The 21,692-nt window shown below is 37.4% G+C and overlaps 1 protein-coding gene across 1 annotated transcript; it reads right to left on the reverse strand.

The window, feature by feature from the left end:
• Positions 1-5,133: 5,133 nt before the first annotated feature.
• Bcs1 (mitochondrial chaperone BCS1) lies at positions 5,134-21,459 on the reverse strand. The gene is made up of 7 exons (XM_089647206.1): positions 21,034-21,459; positions 19,999-20,138; positions 16,629-16,841; positions 16,048-16,186; positions 14,294-14,488; positions 10,974-11,117; positions 5,134-5,282 (listed from the first exon to the last, which is right to left on the reverse strand). Exons 1-7 carry the CDS (start codon positions 21,354-21,356, stop codon positions 5,162-5,164), a joined length of 1,275 nt encoding a protein of 424 aa, XP_089503332.1. The 5' UTR covers positions 21,357-21,459; the 3' UTR covers positions 5,134-5,161.
• Positions 21,460-21,692: the final 233 nt, after the last annotated feature.

Genomic DNA, 21,692 nt, shown 5'->3' on the forward strand with positions numbered 1-21,692 from the left:
AGCTTGACCAATTCAGTAGATTTTGAAACAAGTGACTTTTTATATAGGGTTTTCCAATAAGAGGTGTTATTTTGTTATTCAATCGTAAAAGATCAATGGTTTCGTGGCTTGTGTGGCACGTAGCGCCGTCTTGTTGAAAGTAAACGTTGTCCAGATCAATAACATCCAATTCCGGCCATAAAAAATCATTAATCATCTCTCGATAGCGATCCATTCACCGTAAGTGTTGCTCCAGCCTCATTTTCGAAAAAGTAAGGTCCAATGACTCCGCCGGACCATAAACCGCACCAAACAGTCACACGTTGAGGATAGATAACTCTTGGGTTTTCCGAGCCCCAGATGCGACAATTTTGCTTGTTGACGAAGCCACCGAGGTGGAAATGGGCCTCATCACTCAAGATGATTTTTCGATGGAATTCCGAATCATTTTCACGCATTTCAAGGACCCGTTGTTGAAGCGTGTATCGTTCCATTTTTATTAATGGCGTAGTTTCTACTTGTCAAATGTCAAAAAATGACAGCTTCAAAAGTAACATCTACCGAAATAGCGGGCTATTCAAAATAACACCTCTTATTGGAAAACCCTATATATATAAACCTTCCGGAAGAAATTCTCTAAATGATAGTGAAAACCCTATCAAAATCCGTTAAGTAGTATAAAAGAACCGAGCGCACAAATAGACAGACGCGGATAGCGACATATACCGTCGCGGACTTTTCTGTGTGTCTTTTTAAGATATACAATTCCATGGTACATTATTTTAATGTATCTCACAAGGTTTAGCCAGCGTTGGCAATTTAAGCGCCCGAATATATTCTTTTTACAACTTGATTTAAAAACATTGACTTTTCTCTATTTTCTATAAATCTAATATGCGTGTATTATATATATATAAACCTTCCGGAAGATATTCTCTAAATGATAATGAAAACCCTATCAAAATCCATTACGCAGTTTAGAAGGACTAAGCGCACAAATTTTACTGTATTTTAGTATAATAGTTAGTTTAGTATAATATAACCCGTGAAATAGTACATAAAAGAAATTGGACCGTACCATGTTTTTTGAGACAATTTACAGCCAATATGACATTTTAAAGTATACAAAAAATATTTAATAAAACTGGCAACATTACTGCAGTTTATATTTTAAAAAATTGTTAGTTATGATGTGACATTAATACATTATTATTATTTTTTTTAGGAAAAAGGCAAAAGCAGACAAGAAAGCTGCTAAGAAATGATAAAAAATTATGATAACCTACTGTTAACTTGTCAAATATAAATACATCCTATTTAGCAAAATGAAATACATGTGCACATATCTGTGAATTTGCAACATTGTTTTGACACTGTTTTTTAAAATTTTTATGTACTAAAAAAATATATTTTTATGAAATGAGAATCACAAACAGCAAAATTAATGCAATGCGATAAAATTGTGTTGAAATGTTTCAAAAAAAAATATACATTCAGTAATATTATATTTATCCAATTTTGTTTTTATTTATTTTATTACCAATATTACAATGAAAGGTGCTCTGAAGAAACGAGTGAGAACAGTGCACAGTTGGGAGACGCCAAACATTTGTAAGAGGTTGAAATTTGCCACATGAGAACAGGTAGTTTTTATGACTTGTTCATGAGTTCAACAGATCTGTAAAGGAATGAATTTTTATCTTCTTTCTTTCACAATTCAATCAATTACCATTCTACCTAATTATTCTACTATACGTCAACAATTACCATTCTACCTAATTATTCTACTATACGTCAACAATTACCTACAGTCTAGTGTTGACATATTTTTATGTCTGCATCAAATTAAACCCGGCGTGCGCAGATAAATTTTATTTGATTAATTTGTGTTATTTCACAATTAATTAATTAAAATAATATATAGTATATTTGCGGCACGTTCCAGAGTGGAAGATACTACCAGTATCGCCCTGGTGTAAGACCACCATTCAGAATTGAAACGTTGCTCCAAATGGCTTTAGCCGTGTTTAGTGACTAGATCTGAATAGCCAGGTACTTCCCCACCTTCCTCTTTCCCTTCCCCACTTACCTTCAGCCTCACAACATCCCCCAATTGGGGATGCCATAGTATCACTGGCTCCAGACGGGAGCAGTTGGGACTCTTGTGAGGTATTCACTATAAAAAAAATAAAAAAACCACCAAAAAACAAAAGTGAACTGGGCTTAAAGTACTCAACTATCACAAAACAAAGACCGTGCTTCAAACCGGTGCATTTTTATCTCGTATGTGGCTCTTTTTCAGTGTTTTGTCTTCACAAAAACTGTCACAAATTGTCAACCTATTTTGAAATAAGCCAGGCTCTATAAAACACAAAAGTGTATTCTATAAAGAAACTTATGTCATATAACATCATATAATCAATACTATCCATCGCGAAATCACTATATTTTATATTAAATTCACCATGAATACACAGTGAAAATCCATCTGATTTCATATTTCGAAAACGCCTTCCATCTCATTTGCGCAGAGATTGTGGAAACCTCACGCCGTGCAGCTAGAAAGTTACAATGAAAATGCAAAAAATGATTAAAGAATGTAAAAAATAACAAAGGTAGAACTTTGTTATGTGAGGTGTTAACTGATCAAGAGCCATCTATCATCAAGCATGCCAAGCAGACAATACAACCAGCAAAATCTGCAAGCATTCACCATAGATGGCGCAAATCAAAATTAAGGTTTTCTAACTTCTGAATTATTTATAAAGGAACTATCCAATTTTAAAACAGCTATAATGGAATTTGTGGAAGAAAAATTTGACTCATATACCCAAAAATATGAATCAATCATCTCGCAAAACAAAGAAATCATAAATTCAATTCAATTTAAATCGGATCAACACAATGAATTAAAAAAGCGCATAGTCGAGATTGAAACATCACAGAAAAAAGTCAATACTGATATAACGGAAGTAAATAGGTATAATTTTGTCCTAAAAAACACTATTTCGAGACAAGACGAGAAAATTTATCGACTGGAGTACTATGGTCAAATATGCAACATAGATATGAGAGGTGTTTCTGAATCAAGCGTTGAAAATAATATGGAAGTATTTTAAAAGAATATCCAAAATTATCAACTACGAAGGTGCCGCTACACCATTACAGTCTGAAATAACAAAAATCTACAGATCGGGACAACACTTTAAAAAAAAAATCCAAGGTCCATTATAGCGACGTTTAACTCTTTGCACGCGGCCGTATCAACTGTTGTTACGGCAAAAAGTCTATACTCACACGCGACTGTATCAACAGTTGATACGGAAACTTTGACGGCCGATATTCAAGCGCTCTTTTGTCATAAATGTATTTCTTGCTCACTTGGACATTCGTTGAACTATCAAGATGCTGACATCTGCAAGTATTTCTCAAAAATAAAATTGTATTTCATAAAAAAAGATCGATAACCAAGTGCGCCTCTTCGCGCCTTTAGTTTACATTTTTGTCAACGGATGGCGTTAGTACTAGTTTGTCACTCACAACTTTTCATAACTAAGAATGATAAGTGATCATGGTGTCCCACTTGTGTCTATAAACACAGTGGCCTAAGTACACACACACCGAGAGTGGTTTATTTATGACGCCGAGTGAATGGCGGGACCACATTCAAAAGATACGGTACGTCTTTGTATGAAATTTTATGTTTTTGTTTTTATAAACATCTATGAGTGTTGACACACGAGGATTTGTTTTCATATTGTGGAGAATAATCTGTTCTGTCTATAAAGTCCAATAAATCATGCCAGAATGCTATAATTTGACATTTAATTGCGTGCATAGGTATTTGAAAATATGTACCGCGTACGGGTATAGATAAAACGGAGCAAATTAACGCGTTCAAAAGGTTAACAGCATTTATGTATCTGAACATTTAACACCAAAAGGAAAATTTCTATTATCTCAAACAAAAAAATTTGCAAGAGATAACAACTTCAAACACTCTTGGTCGAATTCAGGACATATTTTACCGAGAAAAACTGATACCTCCAAAATTATTACAATTACCAATGTCCTGGATCTCGATCGAGAAAAACGTCAATTAATATGACTAATGATACAAGTGATTTCATCGCGTACTTCATCACTAGATTCAACACAACATCATCAGTTTCATCAGTGATTTCATCGCGTACTTTGTAATTTGATTCAACACAACATCACCAATTACATCGCATATTTCATTGCATGTTTCATCACAGGTTTCATCACTGAATTCACCCCTTGGTTAATAATAATAATATATATATATATATATTTTTTTAAATATAATATTTGATATTACGCACCAAAGAACACAAATTAAGGTCATGATTAGTTTCTTAGAACAGGCACTGCCTATAGAGAAACTAATGTTGATTGCTTTCTTAACTGGGCCATAATGTATTCACGCCGGTATTGCAGCTTTTCCTCACTGTACATTTTACTTGTAAATATCATTGTTCATATATCCAATATACAAGTATCATTATTTGGCCTAATATGTAACTTATAAATAAATAAATAAAGAAAAACAATCTCTCTCTCTCTCTCAACAGGTTTCTTTAAGGCCCAAGGTCACCCCTTGCTTTTCTTAAAACGACCCTACACATTACAGAGGATATTACAAAGTTATCTTCATTATCACTCAGCACAGTAGTATCTTCGGAGACGACATAGACTTGCAGAATTGAAATAAAAGAGTACACACCTACAAGGTATGGGTGCCCTTGGGGTGATTTTTCACTATTTTGTTGGACACTGTAATGATCTCGAAAACATTGGCTAAAGAACCAGGTAGCGCAACACGATATAATACCGCGAAATAAATCACTATAGTTAGAGGAATTTCCCAAGAACTCTGATGAAGCGATCGAGTTCAACAGAAGGCGATGGAGTTTGGACTAGATATCCTTACATTATTTCCGAATCTGTAGTTTCTCATTTCTACAGCATTCAGTCTGATTCATTCTTCACCTGCCAGTTCAATCCCTTACTGCCATGGTAATGGACATACCGTGGCAGAATACATCAGTTGGTAAAAGAAACGTAACATCAACAATTCATAAATATGTATAATTACAGAATAAAATAGGTTATTTACATATAAGAGTTAGACTTATGCGGTAGAGCGGTGTTTCACGTCTCACGAGAGGTTCCACAGCTTTTCGACGTTGGTGATCACTTCTTCCATGGGTGAGTTCTTGTGGAACATGAAGTAACCCTGCACCATGGCCGGGCTGACCTTTTTGTTAAATGATATCACCCTGGAACGAGGAACATAAACTCAAATTCAATACAAAATTTTCAATATAAAACATACATAATTTTAATAAATAAAATAAAAAACAGTACACGCTGGAATTTTTCATCGACTTATATTTATTTATTGTTAGAACTAGGTAAATATCCGTATTATGTAGCCTGAACCGTCATTTAAAACCTTTATTGAGAGAAGCATTCTCAAATTCCCTTTCGCGTGGCACTTTCCCGCTCTTTTTCAGCACCTTGTGTTGGACAAGTGGTCACCAGATGCTACACAAAAGTAAAGCGTCCCCTATGCGACTTTTGTTTACGGCATTCTTTCTCATTAGCGTTTTAAATTCCGTCGCTGGCGTTGTCGTTGCGAAGTAGCTCCGAATTTATAACGATTTTTCCCGTATATAATTATTTTAAGTGTATAATTATTTCAAGATAATACATTATATTATAACAGCGAGGCTGTTCGAAGTATTTTTAAAACAGAAATAATTTTTAACTGTTTAAAAAGATAAAACACGTGGTGAACACGACGGAAAAGTTCGTCGGCCATTTTGTGTTGTTTGTTTATTTACATTGTGTTTTGTGTACCTTGTGTTTTGTGTTTTGGTTTCTTGTCCAATTTAACAATGAGTGGCTCCGAGATGTCATCATCCGATTCGGTAGAGATGACGGTAGAAGAAGTTAACAAGATCATTTTGCCAAAACAAAATGAGCCGAAACGAAAGTTGCCGAAATCGACCAAATCTACGAAAAAACATCGCATTGATAAACTCACGGCTCAAGTGGAGCACATTAGCTCGTTTATTCAGGATTTTATGGCGGCTAAAACATACGAAGATAGGAGAAACTTGGATTCCGACGAGGACGCATCATCGGAAGATCAAGAGATACACGTGGAGAGAAATTCGCGATCTTCGCTAGGGATGGGATTAGTAAATCCTAATCATGAATTCAAGGAATTAAACCTATCGATGGCGGAAACCACGTGTAAGGAACCTACAGTTCCTAAGGCGGACGCAAACCGCGTAAAGAAAATCGAAGATTTACAACACTTCGGTTCGCCTGAATGGAACGAAGTAAGGTATGGGGAGGTCGTAAGAAAATACCTGGCCAACCCCATGTTCAACCAGTTGGAGGTTAATGGAGAGTTTCTGCATTTGAATAAGGCAGAGCAATACGCGGGGTCACTTGACAAATTTTGCGGGTCACTAAGCCATGCCCTGTTGCAGCAAAATGAGTGCCTCAAGAAATCTCTTCAGGAACTGGTAAACTGGAGTGCAGAGGAAGGCAAGGAATTGTCAGCAGGTTCCCTCTTCAAGAAAGTGGAGTCGCTATTTGCCCCGGATACGCAATATCAGACAGTGACCAAAGATGTCCTGCAGATGGTCTGTGGAAGGAGAGCAAATGCGATCCAGCATCGTAGGGATGCAATCCTTAACGAGATAAAGAGCCGCTACGTACGGGAGGCAGTCAAAAATATTCCTCCAGCAGCGGGTTATCTTTTTGAACCAATGAAGCTAGAATCCCAGATTCAGCGGATGGGAGGACTGGATAAATGCTTCCCACATTCAAGCTTCGACCCTCAGCCATCAACCAGCTCGCAGATGCCCAAGAAAGTGCCAGTGAGGAAGCCTTTTCGTGAGAGCAGGCCCTTTCGGGAAAGCAGGACGTTTCGGGACAACAAGCCCTTCCGAGACAACAAAGCCCCCCGCGGAGGGCGATCTAATCAAGATGCAAGAGGTGCGGACAAGAGGGGACCAGCCAAACCAAGAAGGAATTTTGGCAACAAGGATAGGCTATGACTATCCGGAGAAGGCGTTTCAGGGGGGGCAATTGCAGCACTTCATAAGCAAATGGGAAGAATTAAAAGCACCACCAGCACTGCTAACCATGTTGCGAGGGTACAAGCTACCCTTTCGGCAGAAACCCCCTCTAAGTATAGTGGCAGACACGGTAAGCTCAACTTATAAAACCCAAATCACAGACGAAATGACACGACAAATAGACAAAATGAAAAAGGAAAAGATATTGGAATCAGCTTCAATATCGCCTTCCTTTCTGTCACGGATGTTTCTCATACCGAAGCAAGACGGGTCATTTAGGCCGGTCTTCAACCTTCGTCGTTTGAACAATTTCTTAGCTATTAGCAAATTCAGACTTATTAATGTTAATAAGGTTGCAACATTTATTCAACCAGGCGACTGGATGGTTAAAGTGGACCTTTCTCAAGCCTACTTTCACCTTCCAATTCATGAGAATCATCGCCGTTTTTTGAGACTGATTTTTAATGGAGAACTGCTTCAAATGACATGTTTGCCTTTTGGACTAGCCTCAGCTCCAAAGGTTTTTGCTTCACTTACCAATTGGATAGCGCAAAAATTAAGAGACAAAGGTCTCAGAATAATTGTTTACCTAGATGATTTTTTGATAGTACATCAAAATGAAAATATATTGAAAATGCATACATTCGAAACTATTTCAATGTTACAAACTCTTGGGTGGATAATACAATTCAGTAAATCCACTCTGTGTCCAGTTCAGAAAATTGAATATTTGGGAATTTCATGGAATTCAAGGGACGGCTTAAAAGGCCTCCCGCAAACTAAAATAGCGAAAATAACAAATTTACTGAAACAATACATTAATCTAGGAAGGTGGTCACTTGAGCAGGCCCAGAGCCTCTTGGGTACCCTCAATTTTGCTAGTTTCGCCATTCATAGAGGCAGGCTTAACCTTCGCATGTTACAGTGTGCCAGTCGCAAGCTGCCTGCATTCAAACCGAGACGGCTCCATCCCATTCCTCGAACAGCGATAGAGGAGCTGAGATGGTGGAGCAGGTCCCTGCAGACGTGGTCACCAATGCATCAAGCAGTGATTCGTCATACCCTCACGACCGACGCCTCGGACTGGGGATGGGGTGCGCAGCTAGACGACCTCAGATTGAGTGGAGCTTGGTCCCAAACACAGCAACCTCTCCACAGCAATGTCAAGGAAATGCTCGCCGTGCTGGCAGCACTTACTCCTCACGGGCCAGAGCTGTCAGACTCGGGTCTCCTGATCCAGTCAGACAACAAATCGGTGGTTGCGTACCTTCGCAACGAAGGCGGCACACGATCCAAGACATTGCTCGAAGCGACTCGTCAAGTCCTTCAGATGACAGACACGTATCGCATTTCACTGTCTGCTCACTACCTACCAGGAAGGTTCAACGAGGTGGCAGATCAACTCTCCAGAAAACGCGAACCTCCGGAGTGGCATCTTTTACCAGCAGCAACAAAATTGATTTTTGCAAAATGGGGGAGACCAACTATAGACCTGTTTGCATCGGAGACAGCTCACGTTGTAGAAGATTATGTGTCCCTAAATGTATTCGACAAAGAGGCAAGTTTTGTCAACGCTTGGACTCGAGAGTGGGATTTTCCTCTAGCTTGGGTGTTCCCCCCTCCGTGCCTCATGCCGAGAGTTCTCGCACACCTCAACCGGGCCAAGGGCCTATACCTGATTGTAGCCCCGAGATGGAAGAAAGTATTCTGGAGACCAGACTTGAAAAGTCGAGCGACGAGCCCTCCTTTCACCATAATGAACCTGACAGAAGTGCTGATAGACACCAGAACCTTGAAACCCCCTCCACAAGTAGAGGATTTTATTTTGGAGGTGTGGAAGTGCCGGGGTGGAGTCAGTCATTAACAGATTGGTCGGACAAACAGAAAGAATTTTTAAAGTCAGGTTGGAGAGAATCCACACTTAAAACATACAAACCGGCATGGCTTAGGTGGCAAAAGTGGGCATTAAATCACGGGGTAAACCCGAATGTCCCTACAGGAAGTAACCTGGCAAGATTTTTAACAGATCTTAGTTTAGAAGACAATTTCTCTCCCAGCACAATTCGACTCCATAAATCGGTAGTAACAACTTTCAGTAGCCCGGAAGAAGGAAACCTAAGCTCACACCCTCTAGTCAGACAAGTTCTCAAAGCCGCAGCATTAAAGCATCCTAAACTGTCTAAGCCTCCTATCTGGGATCCCAGAATGGTGTTGACCTGGTTAGAAGCTAACCCACCCAAAAAGTTGAGTCTCTTTGAAGTCTCGAGAAGGGCAGCGACTTTACTTTTGTTAGCTTCGGGACGAAGAGTGCATGACCTGACCTTGTTACAGTGTTCGCCAGACAAACTATTCATAAATGAGGAAGGGGTCTCGTTATGGCCAGTTTTCGGATCCAAAACTGACTCTGCTACATACCAACAGTCAGGTTGGAGGTTGAGAAACGGAAATCAGCCAAATATAGACCCAGCATACTGGATTAAGAAACTGATTGAAACCTCCAAAGAACGGAGGGAAACAAAGCAGAATTTAACAGAACTCTTCATCACTACATCGGGAGCAGTTAAGGCAGCTTCAAGAACAGTCATCGCCCGTTGGGTCAAAACAATTCTAGAAGAAGCTAAGATCACAGCTGCCCCGGGAAGTGTACGGGCAGCAGTGGCGTCACTTAACTGGCTGGATAATTTTAGATTGGATGACATCCTGGCTCGAGGGAACTGGAGGAGCCGGGACACCTTTGCCAAATTCTACAGAAGGGAAGTTAATACTCCCCTAGAGGTAAATAGGGCATTGTCTGTAGCCTCCCTATTCCACCCACTGTAACACGTGAGTAGGTATTCCAGTTTTTTGACGTATTATAATAGATCACATTAGCGTTAGTGGTCACCAGTCGATAACAAACAGATCTCAATAAAGGTTTTAAATGACGGTTCAGGCTACATAATAAAATAGTTTTACCTACCAATAAAACTTATATTATGTACCTAACCTCATTTAAAACCTAGGCAATCACTGCCTGGTGAGAACTAATGAGAAAGAATGCCGTAAACAAAAGTCGCATAGGGGACGCTTTACTTTTGTGTAGCATCTGGTGACCACTTGTCCAACACAAGGTGCTGAAAAAGAGCGGGAAAGTGCCACGCGAAAGGGAATTTGAGAATGCTTCTCTCAATAAAGGTTTTAAATGAGGTTAGGTACATAATATAAGTTTTATTGGTAGGTAAAACTATTTTATTATTACTTATACAGTCGATTCCTCTTAATTGGGACACATCTGACCCAAACTTTTGTCCCAAATAAGCAAAGTTTGAGATAGGTTAAAAATTAAAATAAAAATAGTCAAAGATTGATAAGAATAAATTAAAAAAAATATTAACAAACATTTACATATTATAATAACAGTAACCCAAAAAATTACTTCTTACACGCACGGCAGTGTACTGCGAACTGAACAACTTTATGTTGACGAATGTCGGCGGACGGCAAAATAGCCGAGGTGGTTGAAGTCTACAGAATTGATTTCGAACTGCCGAATGATATCCCTTCCTATTCCCTCCCTTGTCAGCGCAGCACACAGCACCCCCGTCGTTAGCAAAAATTCGTTTACTGAGACAGGTTTCGCATCAACTTTAGATGGAAACGTGTCCCAGATAACCGAGGTAAATTAGTATTAGTTTCTTTATTTGGTTTCTGTTCCTTGGGTTTTGGCCAAATTTTTTTGCACCATCGGAATCGACTGCATCGTGATATCGGGAGCTCCGTTGTAACCACTCTTTCCGTTTCATATCTGGTTTGAATGGTAGGTATGCCTTTAATAATTCTCTTAATCTTAAATAAAATAAAATGGGTGCATTGCATGCTAAAATGAAGACTCACTTGTCTGCGAATCTCTTGGAGGCCTCGGCGGAGTTCTCTCCGCGGTAGAAGCGAAGGAACATGAGGGACAGTTGGTTGTGTGAGCAATAGCCCACATGCTCTTTGAGGTCCACCCGGCCCGGCCGCACCAGCGCAGGGTCTAACCTGTAAATATTACAAAGTGGTGGAAAGGGTGATACGTATTGACTTACACAGGTTATGAACAATTTTGAAATGACCATGAAATTTTTTTTTCAATATTTCCTAAAATTTAATGTCACAACGTTAAAAAACCTATATTAATTTACTATCACAATGTTAAAGAACCTATATAAATTTTTAAATATTGAAGACAATATTAGTGATTTTCTAATTTCTGATTTTCCTCTTATTTTATTATTATTATTTTTACTATAATATTTATATTTCTTTTTTTTTTCTTTTTTAACCACTTATTTGTTTTTATGTAATTAGAAATTGTTAGTTACCAGCCTCAGAACAGACTTTGTCTAGTGAGGAGGGTAAGGAGAAAAATCATGTATGTACATAACTAATAATAAATAAACGCCCGGGTTGCCGGCACTGAATTGAAAATTGATTTTTAAACGAAAATCTGAAACAGAAAAATCAGAAAAAGAAACGGTCACATCTGGGACTCGAACCCAGGACCCTTGTCTTTCCGGGACAATGCTCTACCAACTGCGCTAATGGGACCCTATCCTCTTCGGTCACTTTTAACTGTATCATACTTCGAATAAGAACCACCAACATTGTCTTCATTTTTTCACCGCACATTTTTATTGGCAACTATCTTTATGTATGATCGCAAGATTCAACCCGAACTAAATGCAATCCTAGACAGCGTCTTTTTAGATAAACCTATCTTATTGTTTTTATTTTTAATGTGCGTCATCTATTGACTTTTCTGCAAGTCTAGAAATGAATTATTATTTTTCGGAATATTTTTTATTGAGTAAAACCTCAAATTGTAATATTTAAATATTGAAGACAATATTAGTGATTTTTAAACGAAAATCTGAAACAGAAAAATCAGAAAAAGAAACGGTCACATCTGGGACTCGAACCCAGGACCCTTGTCTTTCCGGGACAATGCTCTACCAACTGCATTACAATTTGAGGTTTTACTCAATAAAAAATATTCCGAAAAATAATATATAAATTTTATATCACAAGGTCAAAGAACCTATATAAATTTACTGTCACAACGTTAAAGAACCTATATAAATTACTTATCTAAGATAGAATACGTTAATTCAAAACTACATCTATTCCGGATATTTATATTTTTACCCGTTTACTAACAGGCGTGTTTTAGATTTAGTGCACCTGAGAAACAACCGTTTACTCTACATTAACCACTTAATACTCGGTTTTTTTTTAACAAAAATGAAACTAAAAACATCAGGTTATTTTATTTTTTATAAAGAGTTAACATAATTTAAAATTGACCAGTTCAAAAAAAAAGCAAAACAGAAGCAATAGAAAATGTAAAAAAACTTAACCATATTCAAAAAAATAAAACAAGACTAACCATAATAAAAAATAAAAAAATCTGGCGAGCGCAGTTCGTTTGTTTATCTTGTATAACGCAAACAAGTCAAAAGACGCGAGCAGTGTTCGGGTTGTCGCTGTACAATACACGCGCCGTCCGCGAACACCACTCGTTCAAAAGCATTAAGTGGTTAAGGGTTGATTATCAGTTGTGTAGAGTTTGAAACATGTTTATTAGTAAGGCCCAAAACTTTACTTTATATTGTTTACCCTTTATTCAAAACTAACTGTATCCCGCTATAACACTCGTTGCTGTGTCGCAGGTAATATCTATATAATATAGGTATATAAAAACTCGCCCGTATTCGAATGTAACGTTGTGTCAAAATTTCAAAGAAATCAGTGAAGAATTTTCGGAGATTTCAAATTTAGAACAAACGAACATTTACATTTAAAAATACGAGGCGTATCCAGAAAGTAAGTGTACTGAATTTTTGTAGGTTACAAATCTTTTTATTGAAACAAAAAAATTACATGGTTACCGTAGTATATATGTAAGCTATTTTTCGACATAGTCACCATTCCTCTCAATGCAGGTGGTGAAGCGGGGGATCAACTTTTTGATGCCTTCCTCGAAGTAGTTTCCCGCCAACACCTTCGTCCACTTTTCCACCTCCTCCTTTACTTCCTCGTCGGTTAAAAACCTTTTTCCACCCATGTACAGCTTCAGGGAGGTAAAGAGATAATAAGGAGTTAAGGGAATGCGCGGGGTGGTTCAGGATATCCCATTTAAACGAAGCAAGCAGTTCCTTCGTGGCGTTGGCCGTGTGTGGTCTGGCATTGTAGTGCAGCAGGCTGACTCCCTTTGTCAGCATGCCTCTTCTCTTGTTATGAATCGCCTTCCGCAATTTTTTTAGGTCTCACAGTATCTTGCAGAGTTGATGGTCTCCACTTGAGGCAGATATTCAATCAAAATTATGCCCTGACAGTCCCAAAACACGGATGCCACGATTTTCTTGGCTGAAATTGTGGTTTTGAACTTTTTGGTGGAGGGTGAAGAGGTGAGAACCGTTTTTAAACTCGCGATACCACTTGTACACACTCGTACAATTCATAGCTTTATCACCATATGCAGTTTTAACCTCATTATAAACCTCAAACGGAGGTTTTTCCTTCCAAACGAGATAACGGATAACGCCGCGTATTTCGCATTTGGCGGGAGATTGGATTGACATTTTTCACGAAACGTGTTTTCGCGTTGACACTTCTCAACGTACTGACCTTGAACAGGTCTCGTTGCGGAGGGGAAGAGTCAGGCTACACGTAAGTGTAGCCAACATATCGAAAATAAAATTCATTCGGTCGTGAGAGCCTCAGTACACTTACTTTCTGTATATGCCTCGTATAAAGAATTGGTCACCATGAAACAGGCAGTTGTCTTGTACGGTGATTCAATGTATCAACGTTAAATAAAAAACCATGTATTTTATAAATAAAATAAATAAATAAAAAAGCATTTAAGAAAAGAAAGTCTCTGTCGTGATTGTTCATCTTGGGATAGTGGCGATCAACACCAAGTAAAATATTGTTGATAGGTAAAGAATAATAAATCTTATGGGTAGAGGATTAACTGGTATAATTCATAAGACTGTAAGAAGTTGGGAGATAGATTAATAACACTGTCATGCTGTCTCATTGACGTCAAATTTTTTCGGCCGGCCGCAAAAATCTACATTTTGACGGCTGATAATCTTCGGTACTTCGGTAAAAATTTCGTTTGTAGGAGACGATTTCATTATGCAAACCTTGGTGAAAATGAAATTAATTACCTTTCTAAGTAGTTGGTGGTCATGAACACGATCCTGGCCTCGGTGGAGGCCACACCGTCCAGGCAGTTGAGCAGGCCGCTGAAGGTGACCCGGTTGAGGCCCTCGTAGGCCGATTTCTGTTGCTGCGTCTCCTCGCGAGAGATGAACGCCGCGTCGATGTCCTCCAGGAGGATTATGGACTGCTGGGGGGCCACGCTGAAACCATTGGAACACTATTTTAATACATATTCCTTACGAATAGAGTAGTGGATGCATGGAACAAACTTCCACAACATATCATAGATGCTACTATGTAATATTAGCCAATTTAAAGCTACTTAAATTGGATTCTTATTCGGAGGGAAGAAAAGAATGACTTATTTTAAAATTTAAAACTCAGAAATCTGATATGAGCGAATCAGTAGAACGCTGTCTGCTCATCAAATAATAAAAATGTTAATAATATTATAAAAATACTAATTTAAACTACGGTTCAATAAACTCTAGAACTTGGATTTGTTTTCATTTTGAAAATTTTAACAGATTATGGGACCAATTCAGGCAAGTGATAAAGTAGGTACCAACATTATTTTAATAATTAATAATCTGTATTTGAAATGCGTTTTTTTTTTTATTAAGTTTTTTAAATTTTTGTTAAAAGTTTACTAACGATGTTCATTAGGAAGGTAAATTTCTGATCATCTCTAAAATTAACAATGTTTGAATATTTTCTTTTTCACAAATCCTACAATTATAATATCTCGTGATTTTTCACGGGTAGCTATAGGCAGCCTGCTTACCGGGTAGAAAAGAATATCTTTATGCACCTCTATTCACAGTTGACAGAGGAAGAGGGAGAAATGTCCCTTTGCACTGTTTACAATTACGTACTCGTATATTACTAACTATTGATGACAATGTTACATTTGAATTTCTCCGAAACAGCTAAACGATGAATAAGCAATGAATCATAAACGATGAATGAATCGAAAGGATTAACCCTTGGAATGCCAGGTGTAAAATGCCAATCGCCCGCCGTACGCCGGCTGATACTGTTTTTGGAAAAACTTTTTTTGCTAAATTATGTGTATAAATTTATCCTATGTAGTTTTTCCAGGAGAGCTACGTATATTGAGATACATGTTTTTTTATCTCTATAATATTATATAAAAATATAAACTTAGTTTTATTAAATTTTTTAACTAAATAAGCGTTTGTCACAATAAAAATAAGTCATGAGGCTTTCCTGTAAATAAATATGACTGAAAATCTAAATTATGACATTTTACCTGAAATTTGCGATAAGCTTTTTTACAGATAAAATAAATAGGTTTGCAAGTGACGAAATGTCAAAACTAGAATAATATTAAGATACATTATTTCCTTGCCGAGCGAATAAAATGTATATAATTATCGCAGGAACATTTTTTACAATTCAAAATACCATAAAATCGAGGCAGGTGTGGTGGAGCTACTAGCAAATTCACGGTAGATTTCTTAGCACGCTAGAGGTTAACCTCTGGAAAACCTTCCGTGCAACAGTGACAAGAATTTTTTCCAGTTGACAAACCGTTCATGCGCTGCTGGCATTGGAATTTCGCCCTAGCTAGAATTATTTGATATGAGATTTAAACCTGTATGCTATGAGAAACTGCATACATTTTTTTAACAGAATTGCTTGCACTTGAAACATTTGAGAATGCATTTTTGATTTCCCTCAAAAAGGGTCTGGTATTCCAAAGGTTGATAATAATTAAAAAACTAATAGGACTGACCTCATGAGATGGTTGAGTCTGTCATCGGTGAGACCTTTGTCAGATAGGTTCAGCACACAGATGGCAAACTCTAGTTCCCCCGCCAGCGCTGTGATGAACGAGGACTTGCCACATCCCGGGGGCCCGTGCAGAAGGTAACCTGAAAACATATATTTAACCTTTATCCACTCGAGCGATAGCTACCCAAATTTAGGTAGGTGATTTTTTACGAATTAAAATTAAGTATAAATTTAAACATTTTTTTATAAAACCTCGTTCACAGTTGTGAATATGCACACTGATTTCGTACTATCTCTTTCAAGCACCATTACTTTAGACTTTATAGTCATACAGAAGTCATAAGAAGCCCTTTTCATGGTTGGTTATCTTCCATTCTTGCTGCAAAGCTTGCTCAGAAGAGTTGCCCAGTTTAAGGTGAAGCACTACGAAGTAATGCAAAATCATGTGTTTTGGTTTGAAATTTGGTCGCTTATTTTTTTTCTTGCATAAATCAAAACGGGCAGCTGGTGTTATTGTTAGTGGCCCAATTCCGAATGTTACACAACACAGTGTATCGCCTTAATGAATCTAGTTATTATTACCTCTTCTGTAAGGAATCCCCCTGTCTGTGTACCAAGTGGTATTGCTGATGAACTCCTTACAGTCAGCCACTATCCTCTCGGCGACCCCGTCGTCCAGCACCACGCTGTTGATGGGACGGCGTTTGCGGGGGTGGCCCAGCGGTCTCCACTCGCTGCCCATGGCCGTGTACATGATGGTCATGCCCTCATGCTGCTTCAGGGCTAGCTGCCTGGCTGGAAGAAATAGGACATAAGTTACAATGTCAAGAGTGTAAGCTATATCACTTGATGCAAATGAAAAAAAAAGTTAAAATTTTGTTTTCTGTTTGGACGGATTTAACTCCATTTGGATTGTATTTTGTATGTGAATGTATTGGTAAAAAACATTCCCTCGGTAATAATCCTGTTCTAAAATAATGGCATATTTCAAAACATGAATTTAACATTTTGCAGAAAGAGTCCACCAGGTAGTTGGACTTGATTCCATTTAAAAAAAATTGTATACAAGATCCAATCGTATTTGGATCCTTTTTGGAAACTTGTATATAAGTTCCAATTGTATTTGGATCCCTGTTGGAAACTTGAATATAAGATTCAATCGTATTTGGATCCTTCTTGGAAACAAATCATTGCTATGACCATGTTTTTCTATAGAATTCATGAACCTAAAAACCTTGACAGAGCATTAGTGCGATTTTGTGTGAATGACGTTGAAGCCAAGCTAGGGCGAGGGGAAATTGTCTGGCAGCCATCTAGTATGACAAACTTTTGAAATAATTTTGTAAGTGGTATGAAATTAGCTGTTTTTTTTTTTAATATTGTTAATGCAATAATTGTAACGGCTTTTGAATTTTTTTTGGACCTTTGATGAGAGAGGGAATGGAACATTGTTATTAAAAAATGTACATGGGTTTTGGCATTTTTCATACAACTTCGGCCTTAATGCCCCGCAGTAAGCGTTCCAAGATGGTTTGAAAGGGAGCTATGAAAATACGAATGTTAGAGGGAGCGCGCTAATATAAAAAATTATATATAATTATAAAAAATATAATTAGGCAAAAATGGTGAAAATATTTAATAAAACACGACTCGTTTGAAATAGAGCAAAAACCTCTCTACAAATGCTTTAGTTGCATTTAAAGAAATACTGTGTATTTTTTCATGCCTATAACTTATTAAATAACAAACAAAACGTTAGAAGTTAGAAACGTTAGAATTGGATGACCTCGAGCTCCAACTAACTATGGATGTTTTTTAATTTTAGTTTGACTTTTACCCGCAATTACTTTGTCAGATTGTCCCACAAATGGATGATCCAATAATCCACCACCGGATTATCTGATTGTTGTCTTGTTCTTCTTAAAGAATAAAAATTCTTCCTTTTTTTCACAGTCAATCCTCTCCATCCAATGTCAATCCACAGTCAGCAGCCACGGAAACGAATAGCTCCGAGGATTCTCCTTAATCCTGAGTGTTTAAATTTGCCAAAACTGCAAGTTACTCCAGGGACTTTCGATTTCCGTGTCCAGCACAAATTATTGCAGACACACGTAAACTTTCCTTTCACACGAATTCAAGTAAAAAGAAGGCTGCGCCAATTGTTATATCTCTGCCTTTACTTGCAGATTTAGTGTGTTGGGAACTCTTGATTAAGTAAAAGGTTCTTTACTATAATTGCGTGTATTTACGTTACAATAAATATAAGTCTGGATTTAGCTACACTGTTCATTACCCGAGGGTTGGTAATTCTCTGTTTCTAGAAGCTTGAAGTCTGACAAGGATACCCCACAGGCAATTGCTACACTCTAGAGACATCTGACGGACACTGGAGTAAGCTTTCTGACTAGTGCCATCTTTCGCTTGAATACCCAACTAATTACCATACATCACACTAACATTAATAGAGATGACGGGTCCAAGCTTACTATGTAGTCGAAAACCATATTTATTTTGACTAATTATACTGAAATACCTCTCCCAAGGTTGGAGTGCGCAACAAGGTTCACCCCAATCTGCACACCTTCTACACTATAATGCTGTCCAAAACGATGGCTAAAAAAGCAGGAAGCGCAACATGGCATGATACCCCAAAAATAATGGATAATACTTTTGGCCGTGAAAATCTGGAATCATATAATGTATTTTGATACTTTGCCGTATTGCTCCCCTGGACTAGGAGATCCTCTCTGGTGTGACTTCTTGTAATATATTTATGATCAATTTTTTCCATATATTCTAGGTTTTTGCGTATGTGAATAATAAAAATGTGTTCCAACAATAAGGAAGTTGAGTGAAAAATATTTTGACTTATAAAAAATATGTTCATGTAGATAAAAAAATATCGATTCTAAAAATATAAATATATTTCTATATTATTATTCTTAGAATTAGTTAAACGTTCTTGAAAAAGCATTCAATAGCAATAGACTGTATACGCTCCACGATTGGTCGAAAGAATTCTGACGTCACATGTGTCGTGACTTGTACGTTCAACGGATCACCTATGGTGCATCTCTTTCTATTACATGAGAGATGGTCGGTTTAGATGAGAGAGGTGTATAGGCCAAAGGTTTATTTGGGTTTGTCAAATATATGTACGTATTTGTTGTTATTATTATATGAAATGGATTTCTAAAGATACATATTCGTATAGTGCTTTATAATAATATGTTGTTTATTGCATAACTTAGAAGTTTTTATTATTATACATGTCACATAGCATGTGATACAATTCAGGCCGCCGGCCGCCCAGAAAGGTCTCACAGTGAACTGGGCTGTAAACCGTTATTTTACTTTTGGTCTTTACTTTTCTGCGCGGTGGTCCTGAATTAGCGCGTGGAACGTCAACAAGTAGCGACGGCAATACCGTACAAGTACCGTACCGGGCGGGAAAAGCAAATATTCTAACTTAAAATATTAATTTAACTATGAAATCTTAATCAATTTTCATTTTTTTTTAATAACATCAATTCTAATAGACGGTTAACATTGGTAAAAAAATTACTGGAATTCCTTGTTGAAGAATTAAAATTTTTTCCATACAAAATGCTTGAGCGTCGTGGTTTTCACAGTTCTAATGACGTCACACCACACCCCGCCTCTTACCGCTCGGATTCCGCTCGTTTTGGCGGGCTTAATAAAATTTAAACTTTGAGAATTAATTTAATTATGAAAACAAACTTTAAAAAAAAAAAAAATACCAGTATTTAAGTTTGAATGCGAACATTGATAAAAAAAAAAAAAAAAAATGGACTCAACTTCCTTATTGGAGACAGACAAATAATTATATTGGACCGGTGTGGATTTGTGTACAAAAACAACCAAGTAAAGTTTGTTGAAGTGATAATTTACAAATATGGTGGTGGAAGCTAGTAAACATTTGTGAACCCACCTTCCTCCAGAATGTTGAAGTAGACTCTCTTATCTCTTCCGAAAGCAGTCATGGTGACTGACTCCCATGGTATACCCATGTGCAGATCTAGTGTGTGCTGCTCCCTGGTGCGTTCCATTTTGATCCATGTACTTCGATACCTTTAAAATAGTTTAAAAAATATACATTTAACGTCTTGCTCGCCAGCATATCCTTAGCCAGTGGACTACCGATGGGTCTCCAGAGAACATGCAAGAATTCTAATATTATCCTTGCTATAATATTTGCGATGCGATTTTGACCTTAATTCTTTGAAAAATGTATGAAAAAATTGGCACAGATTATGGAAATTACACTTCATTTCAACATAATTACCACAAAAAACAACGATTTACGTCAGGATAGATGGTAAAGATGCATTATAATTCTATTTTTGATAAACTTGTTGAATTCCGCTGCACGCTTAATACGCAAAAAATATATAAATAGCAGTTGGTTTCAACTTAATTACTACAAGAAATAACTATTTACGTGGTGGGAGATGGTAAAAGATGCATTAAAGTCCCACTTTTCTCAATCAAAGTTATGTTTTCAGGTTAGGAAATATGTAAGAATTATTAAAATAACCCAAACTACACCCTGAAAACCTATTAAGTGCGACTTAAATAGTTGTCTCTTGTCTTAGATGGAGAAGTTAAAATCAAGTGTTGTTTTCTCAAAGAACCTTTGCATGCAGCGGAATTCGACAAGTTTACAACATTTTTATTCAAAGTTAAAAATTTACCTTATAAAACGATCGCATTGCTGCTGTTTTGGACCCTTTTTTGTATAGAGTGACACTTGCGAAGGTTCCGTTTCAATCTAAATACGCGAAAATGACTTAATTCACACAAACTATACCTAATAACTTATTTTGGGTATATGAATTGTTGCATCTTGTAGTAATTGTTGAAGCAAAGTGTAATTTCCATAATCTATGCCTAAAAGTGCGGCGGTTAGGGAAATAACTACAAAAAATAGTAAATAGTGAACTTGCACAGGTGTTAATATATTTACCTGAAGTAATGCGTACCAATGCTTGGAATGAATTCATATTTTGTGCTAACATGTCCAGTCGGCTTCAAGGTAAACGAAGTTTCAACGCTTAGATGCTGCGTGGATTTAGCTCCCTTGACCGTCATCCAATGTAACAGCCATTGATAGGATTTATCCCTACAAGGAACTTCTAATGTTATCATTAGTTTTCTTCGCATGACTACCAGCGCACCTTGAAGGCCCGTTCTCATAATCGCGGCACTCGCTCCGAGCGCAAATAAACCTGAACCGGCGCCGAAATACGGGTTGTCACCCAGCATAGTCATATATTCACTGATCCCCATGGTTATTTAGTTACTTTACACCACTTTTAAGTAACGATTTTTATGTTTTTGTTCGCTATTACATCACTGTCAGTCACTATTTCAAATGAAAACATTATTTGAGGTTAGCTCGTTAGCTGTCAGATTTAGAGATGGTCGATATTCCTGACCCGGTTACTTGGAACCGGCTCCTTTGCTGTCACTCGAGCCGTCGATATTATTTCTCCGAGGAACCGGTTATCAAAGAAAGACTGTGTAATTTTTTTGCAATGCAAATTATTTTTGTTTAAGAGATTGCAATGATGTTAAATATTGGTTTCCATTACAATTTCGCCATGAATATTAGCCGGTATCGCG

Source organism: Hesperophylax consimilis, chromosome 26 (genome assembly GCF_061612785.1).
Source record: "Hesperophylax consimilis isolate HC1 chromosome 26, BYU_Hcon_1.0, whole genome shotgun sequence".
NCBI lineage: Eukaryota > Metazoa > Arthropoda > Insecta > Trichoptera > Limnephilidae > Hesperophylax > Hesperophylax consimilis.

Bases quoted from the DNA above. Each gene is read 5' to 3' on its own strand.
- Bcs1 (XM_089647206.1), bottom strand. From the start codon at position 21,356: ATGGGGATCAGTGAATATATGACTATGCTGGGTGACAACCCGTATTTC. The intron at 16,187-16,628 runs GTAATAATAACT...ATATGTTTTCAG, and splicing joins GGGGATTCCTTACAGAAGAG to GTTACCTTCTGCACGGGCCC. The intron at 5,283-10,973 runs GTGAGTCTTCAT...TCCTCGTTCCAG, and splicing joins TCCAAGAGATTCGCAGACAA to GGTGATATCATTTAACAAAA.